The 22,052-nt window shown below is 32.7% G+C and overlaps 1 protein-coding gene across 1 annotated transcript; it reads left to right on the top strand.

Moving 5' to 3' along the window:
* The first annotated feature begins 16,247 nt into the window (after positions 1–16,247).
* On the top strand, positions 16,248–21,361 carry LOC123557152 (uncharacterized). The gene is made up of 2 exons (XM_045348445.2): positions 16,248–16,980; positions 17,433–21,361. Exon 2 carries the CDS (start codon positions 17,440–17,442, stop codon positions 20,635–20,637), a length of 3,198 nt encoding a protein of 1,065 aa, XP_045204380.2. The 5' UTR covers positions 16,248–16,980; positions 17,433–17,439; the 3' UTR covers positions 20,638–21,361.
* Positions 21,362–22,052: the final 691 nt, after the last annotated feature.

Genomic DNA, 22,052 nt, shown 5'->3' with positions numbered 1-22,052 from the left:
ATGGAAATTACTAAAGATCTTCGAACATATGCCAAGTGTTATAAGATTTGCATTTCATTGCGGGAGAACAGTTGACATGATTATATTAGCCTGCCCTGACCATAACTTTTGAAGTTAAATGTGAATCGAACATAGCACGAAATGATACGTCTCAGATTTATTATTGAAATTAAAACGTCAAAATACAAATGTAAGCGAGATTAAGAGAACAAATATGCAAGATATATATATATATATATATAATTAAAATTCTTTAAAATTATATACATTGTATTAGTATTTTGATTATATTATTTCTTTTATTTTAAATAATATCATTTAACATGACTTCGTTTCGAACTGATTCGTTTTATTGCCATGTAAGGACATTCAAGATAACGTGCTAAGTGTCTTATTTCCTAATCCCTCATCCCTTCTGTCAAAATGTTTATTGCAAATTTCAATATCTTTTATACGTATTTGTAACACATTGCAACTTACAGTTTACTTATATGTTCATGATTTTTTATATATGGATTGAGGAATCGACTTGTAAAATCAAGTAAAACTTCATAATAAAATAATTATATGCTTTTAAAAATAATTATAATAATCCTATTCGCCATACACATTTTGAGAATACTTTTTTTAAAGAAAAAGATCTGTATAATATTTTCAATATATTGCTTCTAAAGGTGTGAAAATGTTTAAAAAGTATCATTAATTATATTCAGTCTGAGATATCCTGTTACAGATCAGAATATAATGATAAAATGATACAGTTATATCATGGCCCGAATATGCTTTGTATACAGAGATTGACGTACTGCAGTATGCATTAGAGCTAGCTGCTATACTATACAATATATGTGTGATGTAATTAGCACGTGGTGAATCTTGCTTCTTCTTCATCCAGCATTTAATTACTACATTTTTTCTGAGGTTAAAATATACATGATATCTTCATCAATAATCTAGACAAAAGTTTTACCGTATATCAAAGACTTTCAAAACACAACCTTATGCTTCAAAATGACTACATTATTAAATGTAACATCTCAAGCAGTGCTAATGAAGACGTTTCAACAAGGTACTACACAATGATAATTTGGAATCATACTTGTATCATGATAACGGGTACAGTTTAATGGCATGACAGGCATTCACCTCTCATTATTTACTTTGTAAAACTGAGTATTAGAGCCAGTTTCGCTCAAAGTTGACAGTGGTTTTTCAAATTTGATAAACTGGAAGTGATTGTGTAACGTCATTTATACGAGAAACGTCAAATAAAGCATGAATTTGACATAAGGGAAACGAAACATTTTTTTATGAAAGAATGTTCCCGATTTACTAGGCAAAATTTATATTTTGACAGCTGGGGCGGATAAATAAATTGAAGAAAAGAATTTAGGTTTCATAAAGGCTATAGTACGATAGATGCAATTTTGTCTTACATAATCTAGCTAAAGATATATTGTCTAGTAATCTATGATTATGTTGTGCCATTGTGGACCTGGAGAAGGCTTTTGATTCAGTTTATAGAAATGCACTATGGTTTAGTTTATTTCAGATGGTAAAATCTTTTAACGCTATGTATTATGTGGTTAAATCTTAGATTAAACATTGCAATGCACTTTCTGATATTTTTGATATATCAATTAAGGTTTAAGACAGTGGTAAAATAATTACCCGGCATTTTTGCACTATTTGTAGAATACCTTGAATTACTTTTACAAGGTTCGCATGAAAGCGGACTTCATTGTACTATTTGAATATAATTCTTCTTTTATTTGCTGATGACATGGTCATAGTTGTTTAAACTCAACAAGACTTACAAAACAGTCTAAATACTTTACAGGAGGTTGAAGTAAATACTTCTAAAACAAAAGTTATTGTATTTTGAAAGAGGGGACCCATCAAATTATGTGAAAGGTGGTATTATGATTGTAAACCATAAGAACTTGTAAATGATTTTAATCATTTAGCGATTGTTTTGAGTTATACTGGTTCATTTCTTCTTAATAATCAGTGTATCGTTGGCAAAACCTTTAAAGGTCATGAATGCTTCAATGAATATCATTAACAAATATGATATAACTCAATTTATATAGTTTCAATTGGTTGACTCGTTCGTAGTTCTATTTTGAATTATGCATGTCCGGTATTGGGTTTCTCAAAGTATAATGGTCGTGAAAGAGTCTACTTAGATTTTGTGAAACCATACTTGGCGTGAAACTGAGTGCACACGTAACGCTGCAACCTATGGTGAACTTGTGCGTCTTCATTTGTATGTATGTTAAAATATATCAACGTTATTAAGTATTAGTTTAAATTATTTAATAAAGATAATGTTATTTTGAAAGGTATTTACAAAAATATGCTCTTGTGTTATCATTATGGAATAAAGCATTGGGCATACCATGTGAAATGTCTTCTTAACGAGTACGGGTTTTCCGACGTTTTGAATTTACCAGGTCAATATGAAGCCAAAACATTTGTACCCATTTTTAAACAAAGAAATAAGGATTGTTTTGAGCAAAAATGGTGTGCCTCATTGCTGCAGATAATGTGTTAAACACTTTATATTCACATGTTAAAACAAATTTTGATATTGAAAATTATTTTAATATATTATTATGTAAAACGTCACAAAGATGTATAACGAAACTCTGTATATCTGCACATAAATTACGTGTAGAGACTGCCGGGTATGGCAAAGCCAATTAAGAAAGAGACAAACGCATTGGTCAATTATGTGATCTTAATGAGATTGTAGATGAATTTCATTTTGTTCTTAAATGTAGTGTTTATAAAGAATTACATACAAAGTCCATTAAAAGTTATTTCTATACTCATACAAGTGTGTATAAGTCTAAAAATTGCTATAATCAGTAATAAACATACTCTAGTTTTTTTGTTGTAAATATATAACATTAGCATATAACAAGAGAAACGAGTTATTGCAAGGAATTTAAACTCGTGTCTTGAAAATGCATGTGCGTTGGTTTGTGTTAAAATATAGATTACCATATACTCCCATTCAGTTGGTCACTATGTATTATACTGTCTATAGTTGTTGAATTCGTAAATACAGATTATCTGTGTGCATTAGTTTCTGTATACAAGTATAACAAAACTGTCATCCCTTCTATTGTGATATCTTTCTAATATTCTTGTAACATCCCAACGATTAAAATAAGATCCGTTCGTTGTCACAAATACTTAAAAGTTATTTGGCCTATCACGTGTCTTGTATTATATTTATACTAGTAATCTCATGTTGTATTAATATGTTGATACATGTGTTGTACACGTTAATAAAATGTCTGTTCTGTTCTGTCTTTTTCATCTTAAACCGGCAAATTGCAGTTGCAAACTATCACACAATGACAAAAGGTGAAAGGGAAGATAATTAAAGGGAGATAATATGATTTACATGAACAGCAACAGCAATCTACAAAAGGGTTGATTGGCTGGCGTTCCACATATTTTGTTATGGCCAGTTGATTTATATGCATAGTTGTTAGTGGAGTGGGCAGGGGAGTGTTTCATCATTCATTGATGATATATGTACATACTAATTCTGAATGAATTTTATTGATTGCTGAGATAATGACGAAAGTTAGAACAATGTTTGGAAAACGATTTCATCAAAGCTAGTTTGTTGCAACGATGATTAGTCAACATGCAAGCGAAATGTATACAGTTCAAGGTTTAAACAGATTAATCGCGAAATCTGAACATTTTCACGAGAGTGCGTTTAGTGGAAAAGTATGAAAAGAAACCGTATATAAATTTTACGAGCGTTTCTTTTTAACTATTCATTAAAACAATTCGTTGTACATTTAAGCGCTGATATCATTCAACTAGTTTACGATAAACACGTTCATCTCGTTGAATTACCGGAAGTGAGGTATTATTATTTATTACATTTTACAAAATTGAAAGACCCTAAGCATAAAATGAAAATGTGGACAACCACAGGTGTCCCAACACGAAATAAACGAAAGTGTTGAAGGCTCGGTTTGACTGAGCTTATGTATGGTAGTGGAAGTGCAAGCTACCGTCCACGCCCTCTAGTAAGATTTGGTTTGATGGGAGGTACATTTTAGCTCCTTGCGACCATAATCCCGAATAACAACATGAAAAATAAATCCTTCCTTTGCTATGAATATCAATTTTGTTGGCGGAGAGTTTAGAGCATGCGCAATGAAAAGAGAGAACGTTGATTACATAACTTATAAAACAATAAAGTCAAATTTTCTAAAACTGCTTTCAGCTCTTTGGACAAACATGCAGGCATGCATTAGAAAGTGATAGTTAACCTTTTTATTTCAGTAAATGTCACTTACTTTGAAACTGGGTTTATACCAGCTCTTGTCGAAAACTGAGAAAAGAAACAAAAAATTTCGTTTTATATCTTTCTCAATATACCTTTTCGCATTTAGAAAACCAATCGTCATACATTTATCAAACTGACGTTATACAAGCCGTTTTACAAGCGTCTACAATAAAAAAATTTGTCTGCTACTTAAAAACGTTATATTTGTTCTATATTTATTTATCCAGAGGTTTTAGTGGTATAATGGACCTTTTCCTTTCGTAATTATTTCTCAGGCTGATAAGTATGGATCTTAAGTAACCAGCTCGACATTAAAATATTAACAAAATGTCACTTTGTTTTGATAACCAGAATCACAAAAATATGATTCTCAAATAATGAAATTTTCAATGCAGTTTCCGAAAATGTAAAGGGCAAATAAAGGATATAAATTATACATACGACCTTATAATTCTTTGACGTTGAAATGAAAAACGAAAAAATTAAGTACAGTCAAACTGCAAATGTTCAAATACCACTCCAATAACGATGTCGCGGTTTCAGAATGCATGCTGTTATTCGCTACTAAGGAACAAGTTCCTGATATTGGCTTTCTATTAAGGATTAGTTTGCTTCAATGACTATCCAAGGGGTTGATTAAAATCGCCACAGCTGCGGATTACACAACCCCGGATTACCCTGTTCGGATAGCTCCTGAATATAAACTTCGGATTGTACAGCAAAGCGGGACTATCACATTAAGGTTTGTGTCTTTTTTATATATTTCTGATCTTTTCTATAACTGAATTGCACTCAGTTCTGTGTTACGCGCGCGAATTTGTATTGAAAAAAAAAGAAAAAAAAAGAAAAGAAAAAACCTTTTATTATTTATATATTGTCGACAATATTGTATATAATTATTGCACTTTTGAATTAATAATTATCCTATATCGTCTTTTGAATGGTTTGTCTACAGAACTGTCAAATTCATAAAAAGATAATGTTGCATTTTCTTTTCTTAACTCATTGTTTTCACATTACGATTGTGACGATTAAATCTTAATGAAAAGGTGAAATGTTAAACATTTAAAATTATCGATTAACTTAGAAATAATTAGATTTACCCTACACGAAAGAAATTATAAAAATTTAATAATTACTGAAGATTCGAAAGAGGAAACCGTTATTTATTTTGAAACTATTGAACATGCTCAAAGTTTATCACATATATTTATTTTAACTGATTCCAAGAAATGTTGACACAATTTTCAAAAAGTATTTTCTGGCAAATAAGTGTTCTATCAGTGCGAATATTAGCCATAAAATTCAAATCATAACAGATGAAAAAGCGACTGCGCAGGTATTACGTAACTATGGTAATTAACGTTCCACGCGCTTTGTCTATAAGCAGAAATGGTAGCAAACTGTATGGCTAAATAATAGAAAGATTGCGAATTACAATAATATATTTCACTTCCTCTTTATACGATATGTGTCTTCTGACACCAAGGGTCTACTTTTTTACTTTGAACCGCCCTGTGTTAATGTCAGCGGTAGTTATAAGCCTTACATTTTGTATTTTACGACGTTTGACCTGTATGGACTTGCATTATTATTTCTACTGTAATCTTTATCACAATAATTTCAACAGTTAACAAAAATATAACAGTTTATACAAACACACCAATTTTTCTTATTTTAGCGCCAATATTATTGACCGTTACATGTTTGCATGATTATTTTATCAATATCAAAAAGACATTAAAAATGATATGAAATCTTTTACTTTAACCTGTTGGTTGTTTTTTTTTTTTTTTTGGCCATTCCATTTTAAAAAGCAACAAAAATTCATACTTATTTTGAAAATGCCAAGAAAGTATATTATTAAATACATAGATAAATCATTATTAGATAAATAAAACCATTTATTGTTAAATCTAGAAAGAATATTAACCTTTCCGAACAAATTTTTGAGCAGCATCTACACTTTTATGTCAATTTAATATAATTTCTTTCATTTGGGTTACATTTACATACTGTCGGTTACTCTAAGACTTTTAAAATATTCGTATGTAGAGAGTATATCTTGCCTTTCAAAATAACACTTGAATTTGGAACCCCGCAATTATTACTTGTCGAACATACACACATGTTTATTTTATTTATCGTTATAAAAGTGTCTTTGGATAACTTATCCCCTTTTAAAACTATTTTGACTTGAGCAGGGATCATACTGGAAAAAATGAGCTCGCATGTTAACTTTGATTCGAGATGCAGTTTAAAATATGTATTAGATACCTCAAATACCATTAAAATGTGAGTGAGTTACTTAAATAATGATAATATAATATAATATAATATAATATAATATAAAATAATATAATATAATATAATATAATATAATATAATATAATATAATCCAATTGTAATACCTTTTGATATCTAAATATCCACTGATATATTTGACGTCAGGTAAATAATGTTTTGTTGTTGCATTACTGTCATAGCCTTTTATTCTGCCTATGGAATGATCATCTTACACGCAAAACCGCTATAAATAACCCATTTCATGTATGTATCTTTCATGTACCGTAATTTCCAGCCCTTATCTGTCATTCGCATCATACTCTGCATCAACTAAGTAAAATTTGGCGCGTTATATGACAATTGCACGCGTTGCTAGTGATGAACCAATTATACTCTAACAGTAATTGGCTTACAGGCTCTGACCTCCAGATTTGGCTAAAATGATCTTTCTTTCAAATTCAGATTGAAGTTTAGTCATGTTATGAATATTAGAATATGAGCTTTTGACTCTAAAATATTTTAAAACTTCTAAATCAAGAAAAAAAGATGACCGCGCCGGGAATCGAACCCCGGAGCCGGCAATAAAGCCATTTTCCTGTCGTTGTAACCAATAGCGCTATAGCGGAATTAGTGAATTATGAATTCAAAATATAAATATTTATAATCGAGACAGTTTACCTCGAGTAAACGCTTTTCGATTTTCATCGTAAAATGTAGTAAAAACAGCAAACTCTCATATGTTTCCGTAACACAAAGTTTGTCAGTAATTAAGTTTTAAAGCCTTTCAAGATATAAAGCAATTATTTCCATATATATAAACAATATTTTGTTTTGTCGAACGATCTAGAGGCAAGTCACTTTAATGTCCGAGCTACATAGACCTTGTCATTCAAACAGATACATTTTGTATATATTATTCATAAATCTGCTCAACAAAAATTGCACATTAGTAACGTAAGAACGATGTTATGCAGATCATGAATAGGCAAATCAGCACCACGTGATATTTATGCTGTCAGATAAATCGCGTTATAATACTTAAACAATATTATACGATGCTAAATATGTGATTTATTTAGTGAAGTAAAAGCTTTTAAGAAAGACAAAATATATTGTCAATACAAAATTGTATCTAAATGAATTAAGATTTCTGATTGGATAATACGTTTACGGAAACCAGATATTTATGATTGACCGGTGTTGACACATCTATATTTAGCATAGCGCGTGAGTTTGTTTTTATGAGTAATTGCTTGTTCAAGATTGCTTCTCAGAATTATCACTTTTTGCGGCGAATATCAATTTCTTTCTACCTCTATGTGACTAGTAATCAACCAATGAGGATTTACGAGTCATAAAATAAACAGTTTTAGACCCTGAGGGTATCCGTAGAAAATAGCATTTGGCAGTCGGTCGTGATAAACTATTCAGTGCGCACTAATTCAGTCAAATATCTTAATCGTATATGGTTTCAGATATAAATTCGTGGAGCAGGTGTTCAACTGAACATCTTATGTCATCTCAAAACTCTATTGGGACGTTACAGTACTTCTTTATTTGCAAATTATAGAAACTTGCAACCGAGCTGTTGGAGAATTATATACAAATAGATTACATACGATTTTGTAATCAAAATCATAGAAGGATTTCTTAAGTCAAAGAATAAAAATGTCCTACATCTCGGCCATATAAATCAATAAAAATATACCAAACACACAAATTGATATCTGATTTTATCGCTGATACTGCCTATATGTCACTTATGTACCTCGGATTTAATTTTTCAGGAAAAAAAGTTGATTGCTTCATGACAAAAGAATACAATGAACTGGAGGCGTCTCTACATAATTTTTATAACACGATCAGTCGCACGATGTCTACATAAAACATGAACATTGGCATGATGTTTCCATGGTCAAATGATGACCGTTTACTAATTAAATAGTTTTATATGAGGAAATGTAATTTGACTCGATAATGAAATATTTACTGACGTTTGTGAGATAAATATGGCGTTAAGAAATATAAAAGAGGGAAAAGCACCACAAAGTCTGGAGGTCGTAAGCGAGATAAACTTGTGTGTTTGTGATTTTTTTTATTGCTGCGGATAATGTTAGAGCAGAATAAAAACTAAATTTCGTAATTTATTCATTTCTCATGTTATTTAACTAATTAATAATTTCCTGCCAATTTTTCGAAGTAATGAAAATCCAATAAGACTGGCGTATTTGGTTATATCATCCCCCGGACTCCCCAAAAGTCTGATTCAGATTCCGCTGACTTGGGTTTCATCTTGAGTTGCTGCAAGGATTTTCACGCATGGTTTCACTTAATTCCAGAGTCAGAAATAAAAATACTTCAAACTTTTACTTGAATCTTTGCTCTCTGTTTGGTAATCCTTCGATGATTGAATAGAATATGCTTTCCCCTTTAGCTCATCTATAATTAGCACATCATTTGCTAAATTTTCTGTAATTAAAACAATATTTATTTTTAGCCAGTCTAAGCGGGCAAAGTACATGTACAATTTGTTACAAAATACATGTTGCATGTCAGAGGTTGATAAAGAATTACTCAGAACTTTTTTGTACGATTTGATGCTGTGATATTTCATCTGGAAAGGACTTCTAATACAGATTGTCAGGCCTTACGTTTGAATTATGAGGCTGAATGTGCGACATTGAACAGCTGAACTATGGAGAAAACTCAACAAATCTATTTACATCAAATATAACATAGAAAACAAATAAAAATCATAAGATTGTTCGTAGATTTTCGTCTTTTACTAGTATTTTATTATGGTAAGGCGTTTAATTTTTAAGTTATTTCAATCCAGTAAGGCTAATGATATGAAAGTGGTGTATGTATTTGTGAATTATTGTTTAGGATAGCCATACCGAGCTGATAAGCGTCTTTTTTTGTAGGTATGTTTAATGTAGAATTATTTTAAATCGGAAAGAAGGATTCATAGAGCCATGCTTCTTCGCAAAGTAGACCCGAAACGAAAGGTAATTGTAACGAACGAAATAGCTGACATTTGATTCGAAAGTCCAATAAGACTTTTAAGATTTTCTACGACCCTCTTATTGATTCAAAATTTTCAAAAAGGTGACCTTATATTCTATCATTGTGTATGCATTTTGCATATTGGCATATTGATTTAATCATATAAAACTAATAAAAAACTCACTGTCGGGAATAACATTATCAAAATAATCTCTAAACCAAAATAAATTTATGATTAATATAGGATAATACTGAAGAAACTTGCTGTAAATCTAAAATATAGCCAATATTATAACATAGATGTATCCTAGAACTATTTAGATTTCAACCACGATCACCTTCTGGTTATCTGGAACACTACAAGAAACTAAGACTTTTTATTTTTCTTAGTGTTTGTAATTACAGAATATCTATCATTATTGTCAACTACATAATAATTTAACAATTTTCATTAGTCATATGTTAGGATATATTCAAATTTCATGTCTTTTCATGGTAGGAAATTTATTCACGTTCTTCAAAATACAACTTTGGTTTAGAGATTATTTTGATCATGTGATTCCCCACAGTAAAACTCACTGAAGTACAGGATTGTCAGCGATACAAAATCATTATTTTATAGTTAATATCTAAGGTTTTTGTGAATTCGAAACTAAATAAAGCTTCGTGTATTTTGGATCTAGTTTCTAATATCTACGGAATTACATAAACTAAATAATTTTCTTTTCTTTTCAGCATGAGCTATCAGAATGCGATTCAAGACTACCAGAATGCGATTCAAGACTATCAAAATGCAATTCAAGACAGACATGTAAATAGCACAATAATGATGGACTACATTGAAAAGGATGTAACACAAGACCTGTTTTATGAGAACATTACGCAGCACTCTTTCCACCCAATTACGTCTTTTATAGAAGGGGTTGCCATTCCAGTCATATCTCTCTTCGGATTAATTAGTAACACGCTGTCATCCATTGTTTTTCTACAAAAGCCTTTGAGAGATAGTTCTTGTAGCATTTTACTTGCTGCTAGAGGTTTCTCAGACAACGGATTCCTGTCAATATTATTTGTTATCTGGATCTCACAAACGTTTCAACTTCATTTAAGTTCACTTAGTGCATCGTGTAAAATCATAATTTTTCTTAGTTATGTTTGTGGTTGTATTTCTGTGTGGCTGGTTGTGTTTGTTACATTTGAAAATTATATTCGAATTTGTAAGCCTTTTGTTGTTAAACGTGTTTGTACACCGATTATGGCAGAAATTGTCGTTGCATTGCTGTGTCTGATTTCGGCATGCTTCTACAGTTTCTCTTTCTGGGCTATGGGTGCCGACAATTGCGTTCCGCTGTCCCAACATTACAACACGGTTCAGGCGCTTGTTTATGCGGATACTGTTATAACGCTTGCATTGCCTCTCTGTTGTATATCTTACCTCATGTCTGCGATAGTGTACAACCTAACAAAATCGTATAGTATTCGTAACAGGCGGAGAACAACAGGAACAAATCAAGCTAAGAATCCACTTGCAAAAGTGACCAAAATGCTCTTTGCTGTGACTGTTACATTCTTTTGCTTGAATTTGCCATCACATATAAACAGACTGGTGATAATGATTTCTTCGTTCGTTCAGGTAAACAACTGGCGAGAACACTATTCAATTCAGGAAGAAGCTATCCAACAAATCACTTTACTTTTGTCGTATCTTTCACTTTCGACGAATATTATAGTGTATATAACAGTAGGTAAAAATTTTAGAAAAGTTCTTTTAGGAATGTTTCAGCAGTGCACAACATTTACAACGGGAGCAAATGACAAGCAGGGACCATCAATCAAAGTGGATCTTGCGAGTGAAAATAACATGTCAAGCAATTCATCAGGCACAAAACGTAGGTCTCTTACTGTACTGTTGACAGACAAGGAATGTTCATACGAATTGGCACCTCTTAGAAGATCATATTCTAATTACTGACAGTATGCCAATTACAATTTTATAATATCTGTATTATATAACAGTTATACAGAGTGTTTAAATTACACTCCTAAGGCATAAAAATCAGAATCGATGTATTTTAAACAGTATTAAACTTATCTTCATTCCTTTGTGAATAATTATATAAATAAGATTGTTCGTAAAATATTAGCAACGCATACTATATTATACTTAAAAGAAGTTTGCTTTCTAAAATTAAATCAAGATTATTTACTTCATATTTCCCTAATGTCTGATTCAGGTTCTTCTTGTTTATCCCCCTGCCAAAGGCGAAGGGGATATTAGAAATGCTCTCCGTCCGTGCGTGCGTCCGTCCGTGCGTCCGCAACGATCTTTGTCCGGAGCATAACTCCAAAGTACTAGAGGGATTTTCTTCAAACTTCATACACTGATATCCGCAGCATGTCTTTTTCATGCATGGAGGGATTTTAATATATCTCGGCACAAATATTCACCACCACAAGACAGAGTGTCATGCGCAAGATCCAGGTCCCTAGGTCTAAGGTCAAGGTCACACTTAGAGGCCAAAGGTCAGATACAAGAATGACTTTGTCCGAAGCATTTCTTCTTCATGCATGGAGGCATTTTGATGTAACTTTGCACACTTATACACCATCATGAGACGAAGTGTCATGCGCAGATCCCTTCTTTAGAATTACTTCCCTTTGTTGTTACTTTAAATAGCTTTTATTGTAACTTTTTCATTACTAGTCGTAGGGAAAAATCGAGACCACTTTTCAGTAGTACAACATGCATGTTTCATCCAATTTTGAGGTGTATTTTGACCAATCTCTACCTAGTAAAGATTTTTGTGTGGACTTACATTTTTTTTTTTTTTTAAAGATTAACTTCCATTAGTTGTTACTATAAATAACTTATGTTGTAACATTTTTATAATTGACCACAGGGAAAAAACAAGACCACTTTTCTGTGGTACAACCTGGATGTTACTTTCCAATTTTAGGTGTATTTTAAGACATCTCTACCTGGTAAGGAGTTTTTTGTGGACTTAGAAAAACAAAAGACTTACAATGATTACTAAACAACTACAAATTAAAATTCCATTTGCAAATACAGGTGCTAGAGTAAAGAAATTTGCTGTGACAGGCATATATTTCGATATTCTGGCACTCTTGTTCTCTGTTAGCTTTCCATTCCTTCTTTTTACAGTAGCCATATAGAAAAACATCATACAGCTATACTGTTCATGAAAATTAATAAGCAGCAGTAAACCACCTCACCACTGAATAATTCTTTCTTCCACATCTTTAAAACCCCTGATGTGGACCACAACTAAACGGTTTTTCAAAGATTCTCTCAAAATGAATACTTTCAGACACTAACTTGCCAGGAACTTTAGCCTTCAATTATAATATGCCCGGCGGGGGGATTGGCCTTGTCTAACATGACTTTTGTTTTTCTTATTTTCCGTTATTTTTTTTGTCACACTAGATATATTAGTTAAAGGATCTAAGTACATTTACCCTGATCGTGATATTTAATGAAACAAGTAAAATTTACATTGCGGTAATTATTAGGGAGTTTAGTCAGAAATCTGCATATTCAACCGAATGTAATTATCTTATATAACTCAATGTACAATAAGGCATATAGAAAATAAATATGAAGAAACGTTCAATAGACCAATAAGATTCAGAACCATTTTTAAGTAAATGAATTAGTGTTTGTTGTTTTTATCCTATGAACTAATTTTGCGAACGAGGACTTGGAAGTACGGCAATTTTTCATTTCATTGGAAAATCTGCACATATGCAATGATTAAAACGAGCTGGATTTACGGATGCTTATTTTATTTGAGAATAATACAGACGTTATGAAAATGCAAAAAAAAAAACAACAAATTATTACATACAACCATCACACATGTATTTTCTACTGGAAAGTTAAAAATTAAAAAAAAAAATCTACGACAGCTAAGTGGCTTTCCCGCATGAATAATTCAACGCCCCAAGTGAGGCTATTATAATATATTCATTGCAAACGGATGTTTTAATTAGAATAAATTTGGTGGCATTCGTCTTTGAAAACATCCCGATGCACGGAAGGGTACATAGGTATCTACATTGAAATTGATATGTAATTTTTAAAAACAACATTCATGTATAGTTGTCAAAAGTGTCATCTGTTTTGTATATAAAGAAATGAACAAAATCTATCTTGGATATCAAAACAATCGAAATGTCTTATGGGGTCTGTAGAAGGTTCTCCTATACTCTGTCTCGATGTTACTATTACACGTTTTTCATATCCTCTGGGATCATAGAATGAATCGAATTTCACTTTATAATAGATTTCAGATGAAGTTTTTGCTAGAGGGCTATCTATAGTGGTAATTGTTTGGATAAAAAGCGGTCCATTTAGTGTAACAGTATAGAAAATATATATATATCAGTCTAATAATGTGTAAAATGTCGACGAAAATGACAGTCTAATGTAGAGCAAAATCCCAACTTAAATCTTGTGCATATTTCTCAATGCAAATCTAATAACCTGTCAATGCATACTTGCAGAAAAGTGTCCTATGTCAGAATAAGATTATTAATCGAAATATTAATTAATAATTCGTTGAAAACTTATTTTGGCATTCAATGTTTTCTTTTATTGTAAATATTTGCGTGGTACAATTAATTTCTCTATATTTCTATTGATGGTCTCCGCAGAATTATCACCATTGTCCGGTTGATAGAAGTAACAATTTCTAGAGAACTGTTTTTGTAACTCGGTTTTTACATTATCTGCGGGGAATACCAAGTAATTTACTAATCTGATTACGTCTTCTTATGCATTATGTCTCTAATAATAACCGTTCAAAATGCAATTTAAGTTATCAATGCGTCTTTTCGTGCCAGACAGACAACGTAGATTTTATTCTTTGAAAGGAAATCAATATTAATATAAGACAGACCAGACTGGGCATTGCTTTTTCTCCAGAACGTCAGTCTACTTTCTGTTTAGATATACATATTTATCGCATGTTTGACATCGTAGGACTGAAATAAAGCCACTACATATACGTGAAGTATTCGTCTGTGTCGAGATTTCAGGAAGAATATTACAGCAATAATCGCAAGACAAAATACAGTCCCCTGGATACTATAACAATTCATGTGAATAATGATTTATAAATTGCCCTCACACAGAGGATATTTTTCATCTAATATTTTGTCTCAAAGAAAAAGTTAACTGACAAGTCTTGCTTTGTTGCTTACATAGTGTATTACGGTAAATATATACTTTCGTAGGTAATGACTTTTGCTTCTTACACCGATACAGCTATATAGTTATGACATGATATAATAATCTTTCAATGGTTGAAGGTGTGAATTGAAATATCTGGCTGGATGGTAACCCTTTAAGAGGTAATGAGGCTCTGTCGAGTAACCGGAAAAATACAGTGACCCGACAGGCATATAATTCGATCCATACTTTCTACCAGTGAAACATTCTGTGTCTTGCATGACATGTTCTTTTTCCAAATAATAGAATAATTTAAATAAAATTAATCTTTTCATTTATTATAATAAGTATTAGTTCTTTCTAGCATATGGATTACACATTCATATATAAATTACAGCATGAGAAATTTACCCTAGATTAAAAGAGTTTTACAAGATTCCGGTAAATAAATCTTAGTGTTTGTTTTATAAGTATGCACAAATATGCACAGAAACGTGTTTAAAGTCTATTAATTGTATGCTAGTATGATTACTAGAAGGCGTGGACGGAAGCGTGTATTTCCACTACCGTCAATGAACAGGCTCAATCAAACCGAGCATGCTACATTTTCTTTCTTGTCGTGTTGAGCGACCTGTGGAGTTGCCACTTTCTCTATATTTTTTAAATGTAGCTTAGAACAATCAAACAATATGCGTGTGCAAATTTCAAACCTTATATTGCAGCTTTAGAGAAGGAATTTACAATTTATCTTATTTAGTTAGTTTATACAAACAAGCCCGTCCAATATCTTCAAATTAAGATTCGACATCAATTACGATATGATGAAGCGTTCGCATTTCTCTATTTGAGCCGCGCCATGAAAACCAACATAGTGCGTTTGCGACCAGCATTGATCCAGACCAGCCTGTGCATCCGCGCAGTCTGGTCAGGATCCATGCTGCTCGCTAACAGTTTCTCTAATTGCAATAGGCTTTGAAAGCAGACAGCACGGATCCTGAAGCGCAGGCTGGTCTGGATCCATGCTGGTCGCAAACGTACTATGTTGGTTTTCTCACTGCGCGTCTCATTTACTGTTCTCTTTTATGATTGTTTAGAATTCCAGGCATGTCAGAAACCGATCGCTCTGCACTAAAAATAAATGATCCTAGGAAATATCCACAAGTGAAAGGGAAAATGGAAAAATAGAGAAAGAAATTTGAAAAAATCAGTCAATAAAATTAATCAAATTTAAAGCTCACTGGCTTTTAAATTATTGTTGCAAGACATTGAAAAAAAGCCAAAGAAGATCGATGCCTGCTTGTAGGCATACTCGATAACATCATCTGTTTTCGCCAAACAAATTCCATATTGTGGTACTTACAAGTATCAGAAACCCAAAAATATCTGTGATTTCTAATATTGATTTTATGCTAAAATTAAAATCATTTCTCTTATTAGCAACCCCAGCTTATCACTGATAAGCCTCCAGATTAACCTGGAAAAGTGCAAAAATCTAATACCAGTCGTAAACTTTTTCATGCCAAATCATCAAATGACATTCAATCAAAATAAGATATACATGTTTAAAAAGCTAATAAAATTGTCTACAATTTGCATATTTTCTTTGTTATTTTATTGCCATATTATCAGATTTATGATCTTGTTATCATACAGATCACGGTAATTTACGTTCGATCTGATATAAACAGGAAACATGCTGCGGTCGCGTGATACCATGTGTCTTTGTTTCAATATGCGACTGGTTTAATAGCTATGAATATTAATGACCTTAACTTATCCAATCAGAAAAAAGGTTTATGAATATATTACAACTTGATGCATATTAATATGATACTTCTACGCGAAGATATAGTCCCCCAAAGTTGACCGTTTTTTACTCATAAACTCCGATATTTTCCGACATGCATCATATACCAATGCAAAATATACATTCTGAAGTTTAATTTGGTACCAAAATCATTTTTCGGAAACGCCATTTACCATGTCGCATTTATTTCTGAAAATAGTGATTTTCGGAAAATCCAAAGGTCACGCACGCTTCAGGTCGACCGCCATTTTGAAATTTACGTAAACACAATACCGATAGAAAATATCGCCAATAATCAATGAATCTATTCAATTAAAATACAGGAAAACGATCAAAAATGATATGATTGTTTAATCATAAAATATGGTAAGTGTTTTATAAGTTATTTATTATCATTCAGAAGAAATACAGCGAGAATGTTTACAAATCTTTAACGGGGCGTCGGAGGGTACGAAAGATCAAAAAATTACATCGCCGATCCCGCAAAGAAAACAAGTTTTTCTTTTATTTAAACATAATAATTTGAGGTTAATTCAAAATATTATTGCGTAATATATGTAACAAAATATAATTTCTTCGTCTGTATACGAAATTATTTGCTGAACTGCCCATTTTTTTGTTTAAATCATTCGACCGTTTTGTCCCTCACAAATTCGTACCTAAAGGATTGCATTTATCGAGCGATGTAACAAGATGTAAATGATGATTCGATAGTAGTTTTTTTAAACAGTTTTGATAAATAATTGTTATATATAAAGATTAAGTAGTCAAAATTTAGTTAAAGCAGTTGTATAATGGTAGTTTTTTTACCTTTTCAGGTCAAATATGGCAGAGACATACCCAGGCCCATTTTGTGAGGCACACGGTATCACAAAGTCTGACTTAGAACAAGGGCATATCAAGAAAACAAGCCAACCATTATTAAATGGCATTGTGATTGAAATCAACAAGTTTTTCCAGACATTAGGGTTCAGTTCTAATGATTTATGTAATGTTTTAGTGCAGCTAGAGCCAGAATTAAAATCAGTGTCAGTAAAAACTCTTAAGACTAAGGTGTCGCGATTATGGGAACAAAAGAAGAAACTTGCGCACAAGAAAAAGGTTCAAGGAATGAACAATGTCAGTGACTTATTAAATGCTGTATTTACTCCGCCAGCAAGTACAAGTGCTACTGAACGGGCTGATCACAAACCATCAAATGCAAGAGACACGGAATGTTTAAATGAAACAATACGTAAAATTGAAAACATAACTGTAACTGATGAAGTGCACCGCAAGACAGTCTCCACTCAAACAGGTGATGTGAACTATGAAGATTTAGATAAAACTACAAATCTGCTTCAGTATGAAAATTCTAAGCAAATGAAATACAGCAAACAACTTTCAAAGAAAATTCAAGATCAGAATGAAAATTTGAATGAGATACAAAATAGAATTGGACATTATTCAGTACGCAATGTCAACAAAAGGGACGAAACAGCCAAAAAGAATCTGCATGCATTACGCGACACACAGAGATTAGCACTCAAGCAAGAACGGCAACTAAAAGTGACTACAGAAAAACTGAAAACTGCAGAACAACAGTCTAAAAAACTAAGCATTGATACAAAAGCACTTTCCGATGAAGTTACTTCTTTGTCCAATGAAGTAGAAATTTTAAAACAGCAAATAAGCAGTGAAAAAAGTAAGAAGCTTTCTGCACAGAAATACAACTCGCACCTGCGAAATGAACTGAGATCCCTGAGAGTGAAATTTAAGAACACGAACAGTGAAACAAAAACTGAGCAAACGGAAAATGATAGAAAGTGCAACAATTGTGAAACTCTACTTGCGAGACTATCCAAGAAGGAAAATGAAGTTATTGAACTTGAAGAACTTGGAAATATGTTGAAGTCTGAAAAATTGACAACAAAGAATGAAGATGGAAGTTACAGTGATAAAGTTCGGTTGTGCATTGTTGAACTGTCTGGTTTAGAGGTTGCAGTTGAAAAGGTTTCAGAAGTGATAAAAACTGTTTCAAAGCATCTCTTTCATGTGGACATTGAAAACAGTGACTTGCCTTCAAGTAGCACTGTTCAGTCAATTGTGGATGAGGGTCACTACTTGGCCAAGACCTATATTTCACATCAACTGTCGGAAACTGAGAACTGGGGATTGAGTAGGGACGGTACAACTCGCCGTAAACAAAAGATCCTAGATACATCTGTAACCTTGTCTTCAGGTGGTATAATGAGTTTAGGCTTTAATAGGGTTGCGCACGAGACAGCGGTAGCAATAAATGAAGTCACAAAATCACATTTACATGAACTGGCCGACTTGCATTCAAGTGTTGACCATGATGGAACATCAGCTGAAAGTTACATTGTAAATTCTCTTGAAAAGTTAGCATTTACCATGAGCGATCGCGCAAGCAACGAAAAAAAAGCAGACAGACTTCTGGATGAGTGGCGTGATCAGGTTTTGCAACAGAATATAGAAAATCCCAGCAAAGTTCATCATTTTCATTGTATGGCGCACGTACTTCTTGGCTTCCACAATTACATTTGTGCTGATCTTAAAGCTCAGCAACGTTCACTTGTCGCAGAACATGGTCCGCTAGGAAGGGATAATTTATCTGTATTCAAATTCTGGAGTAAGAAAGGAACTGTTGTCGAGAGAGCTCTACGCACAACTTCAGACGTATTCGGGCCATCTGGTGATCACCATGGTGTACGTGATATATGGGAAGCCCACTGCGCAAAGAATGGACTGAAATCTGTCATCGGGAACTACAAAGACAATCGTTTTAATGCCCTTTTCCAGACTTCTGCTGAAATTTATCTCCACCGAGAAGACTTCATCACTGTCCTAGAAACAATTAATGCTCCAAATCTGAAACTCCAGTCTGTTTTGGCAGACCTTCAGTCTGACACAATAATGACTGTAGTGCAGTGCTTAGGACTGTTTTATTTGAAGCTTACCGGTCCGTACTGGAATTTGCTTGTTGGAAACAATGTGCCATACCTAGAATTGCACAAGGAAGTGCAGGTCCTCCACCAATTTCTCACAAAATGTGAAATTAACCCAGCAACCATTCTCCATGAAATCCCCTTCAGTGAAACAGACACTAACAAAGTCCCTTACCAAGAATTACTACTGAAAAAACTTGAAAATATCAGTGAAAACCCAGTGTATCGAGAACTTTTGAATGTGACCATTAAGTTAGTTTCAGGAGCAATGAAGCGTACAGTTAAAAAACAGCTAGTTGACTTCCTAAATGAGGGTCAGTACAGTCAGGAGGCAACAGAGAAAGAGTTACAGAGAACAAACTTCGCTCATGTCACTAATTTAGGTTGCGAGCACCACTTTGGTGACCTAGACAGTAGCCAGCGCCGAAGACCACATGCCTCTCTTCATCACCACTCATCAGTGCAACTTCTTAAAAGAAACCGGTCCCCAATGATGCACTGGTTGACAGAAATGCCTGAAAGTGATCGCCAAAAACTACTGAAATCTGCAAGAAAAGGAGGTAAACTCTTAAGACAAAAGCATCAGGATAGTGACAAGAATGTACTTAATGAAATTAATAGTGACATATTATTGAATAAGAAAAAGAAAGAAAACAAAAAAAGGAAAGCAGACTTGAACCTTAAAAACTCCGAAAAAAATGGCAGGTATGAATATGAAGATAACGAAACCTATTCTGATACAGAGGAGGAAGCAAGACTGTTAGAGATACTTCCAACAAACCAAACTGTGTCAGGAAATGACTATGTTGCAATCGCATATCAGGATGCATGGTACCCAGGAATTGTTGTGAAAGTGAAAGACAATGAAAATTTTGTTGTTAAGTTCATGACACCAACCCGTAAGCATGGCTGTTTCAGCTGGCCTAGCCGTGAAGACATTCAGATTGTTGAGAAAGGTTTTGTTCTGTCAACCGGTTTCATACCAGACTGTATGAATTCCGGACGTATGTGGAAAATCAAAGAGGCAAACTCCATTGACAGTGTCTTTAAGAAATATTCCAGTGTTTTTTTCTGAATACTGTACTTGAGTACATAAAATGAATCTGTTTGAGCCACAAATTGCCATGCTTATCAGTGTAGTATTTGTTAATGTTTGATAGTGTATAGACATTTATTTGAATGTGTAGATTTATTAAAATCAACTTGACGGTCAAAAATTAAAAATAATTTTATTGTGAAAATTTGTTATAGGTTTTATATATTTTCTTCATTTGTCTTGTATATATTGCTAGGAAATTGTTGTTAAACAGTTTGAGATGAGTCATAGATGATCTGTGATCAAATATAGAGTGTCATTTTATCATGTTTTAATAAGATGTATTTATTACCAGATACCTCATCCATTTTATTAAAATCCATTGTATATTGCCAACATTTGTTGTGTTGTTTCTGTATCTTATTCACATATATTATGATTTTAAATAAAGCATTTAATGCTACAGGGTTAGATCTGTAACTATTCCAAATTTCATGAAGATATCTTAAAAACTAAAAAAGATATGACCATTTTTCTATTATGGCAACGGAGAAAATTCACTTCTCGGTGCCGCGAACGCGACATGTTCAGCTGTATTTTATATAGTGGAAAAATTCTAAAATTACGCGTTATTTTTCAAATTTCAAATGGTCATAACTTTTTTATTTTTAAAGATATTTTAAAAAGGAAAAGTGTTCTGTAAAGCTCATGAAGAGCTCTAAATAACTGTCAGGTTGTTTCTGGAATTTGAATAAGTTTAAAAATCAGCTGGGGTTGCTACTCTTATCATACATTTTATGCATGAAATGTATTCTTGCATATACATAATTAATTACATCATAATTTAATGTTCATGTCGTAGTAAAACTAGAACTTTCAGATTAAATTTTACCCTCTTAACCAAATCTTCCTTCTGTTAAACAGCTGTGAATATCTGTTAACCCGTATAATGTTGGACACAATTGATTCTGCCTTTGCGACCAATGTAAATCATGATCAGCCTGCACATCTGATCAAGATATTCGACCAGTGTCTCTTTGGTATTCACCGCTTTTAACAGATAATAATACTGCCAAGCTTGAACAATAGACAAGTTTACTGTAGAAATTTAGCAGCGTAAAGGTTAAGGACCTGATTTTCTGAAGTACTTGACAATTTGTTTGGTATGATAAATGAAATTCTTTGCTCTGTTCAGTTGAATGAATAACAAAACGCATGATAAACTAGTTGTATGTAATTGTATCATCTTATCAGCCAATCATGTCCAACTTTTAGATATTTGTAAATATACATTTTCATGCCGATATACATGTTCGAATAAAATAATAATAAAAAAAAAACATTGTTTACCCGTCATAACACGTTTGACGTAAAATGTGTGCTTAAAATTAGTTAAAACATGTTCAAAACTTTTGGTAAGGCATGAACTAAAACTCAACTAAATTTCTCTTATG

The sequence above is a fragment of the Mercenaria mercenaria genome, chromosome 7, assembly GCF_021730395.1.
Source record: "Mercenaria mercenaria strain notata chromosome 7, MADL_Memer_1, whole genome shotgun sequence".
NCBI classification, from domain to species: Eukaryota; Metazoa; Mollusca; class Bivalvia; order Venerida; family Veneridae; genus Mercenaria; species Mercenaria mercenaria.
The sequence above is the reverse complement of the archived record's forward strand: the minus strand, read 5'-3'. Positions and strand labels throughout refer to the sequence as shown.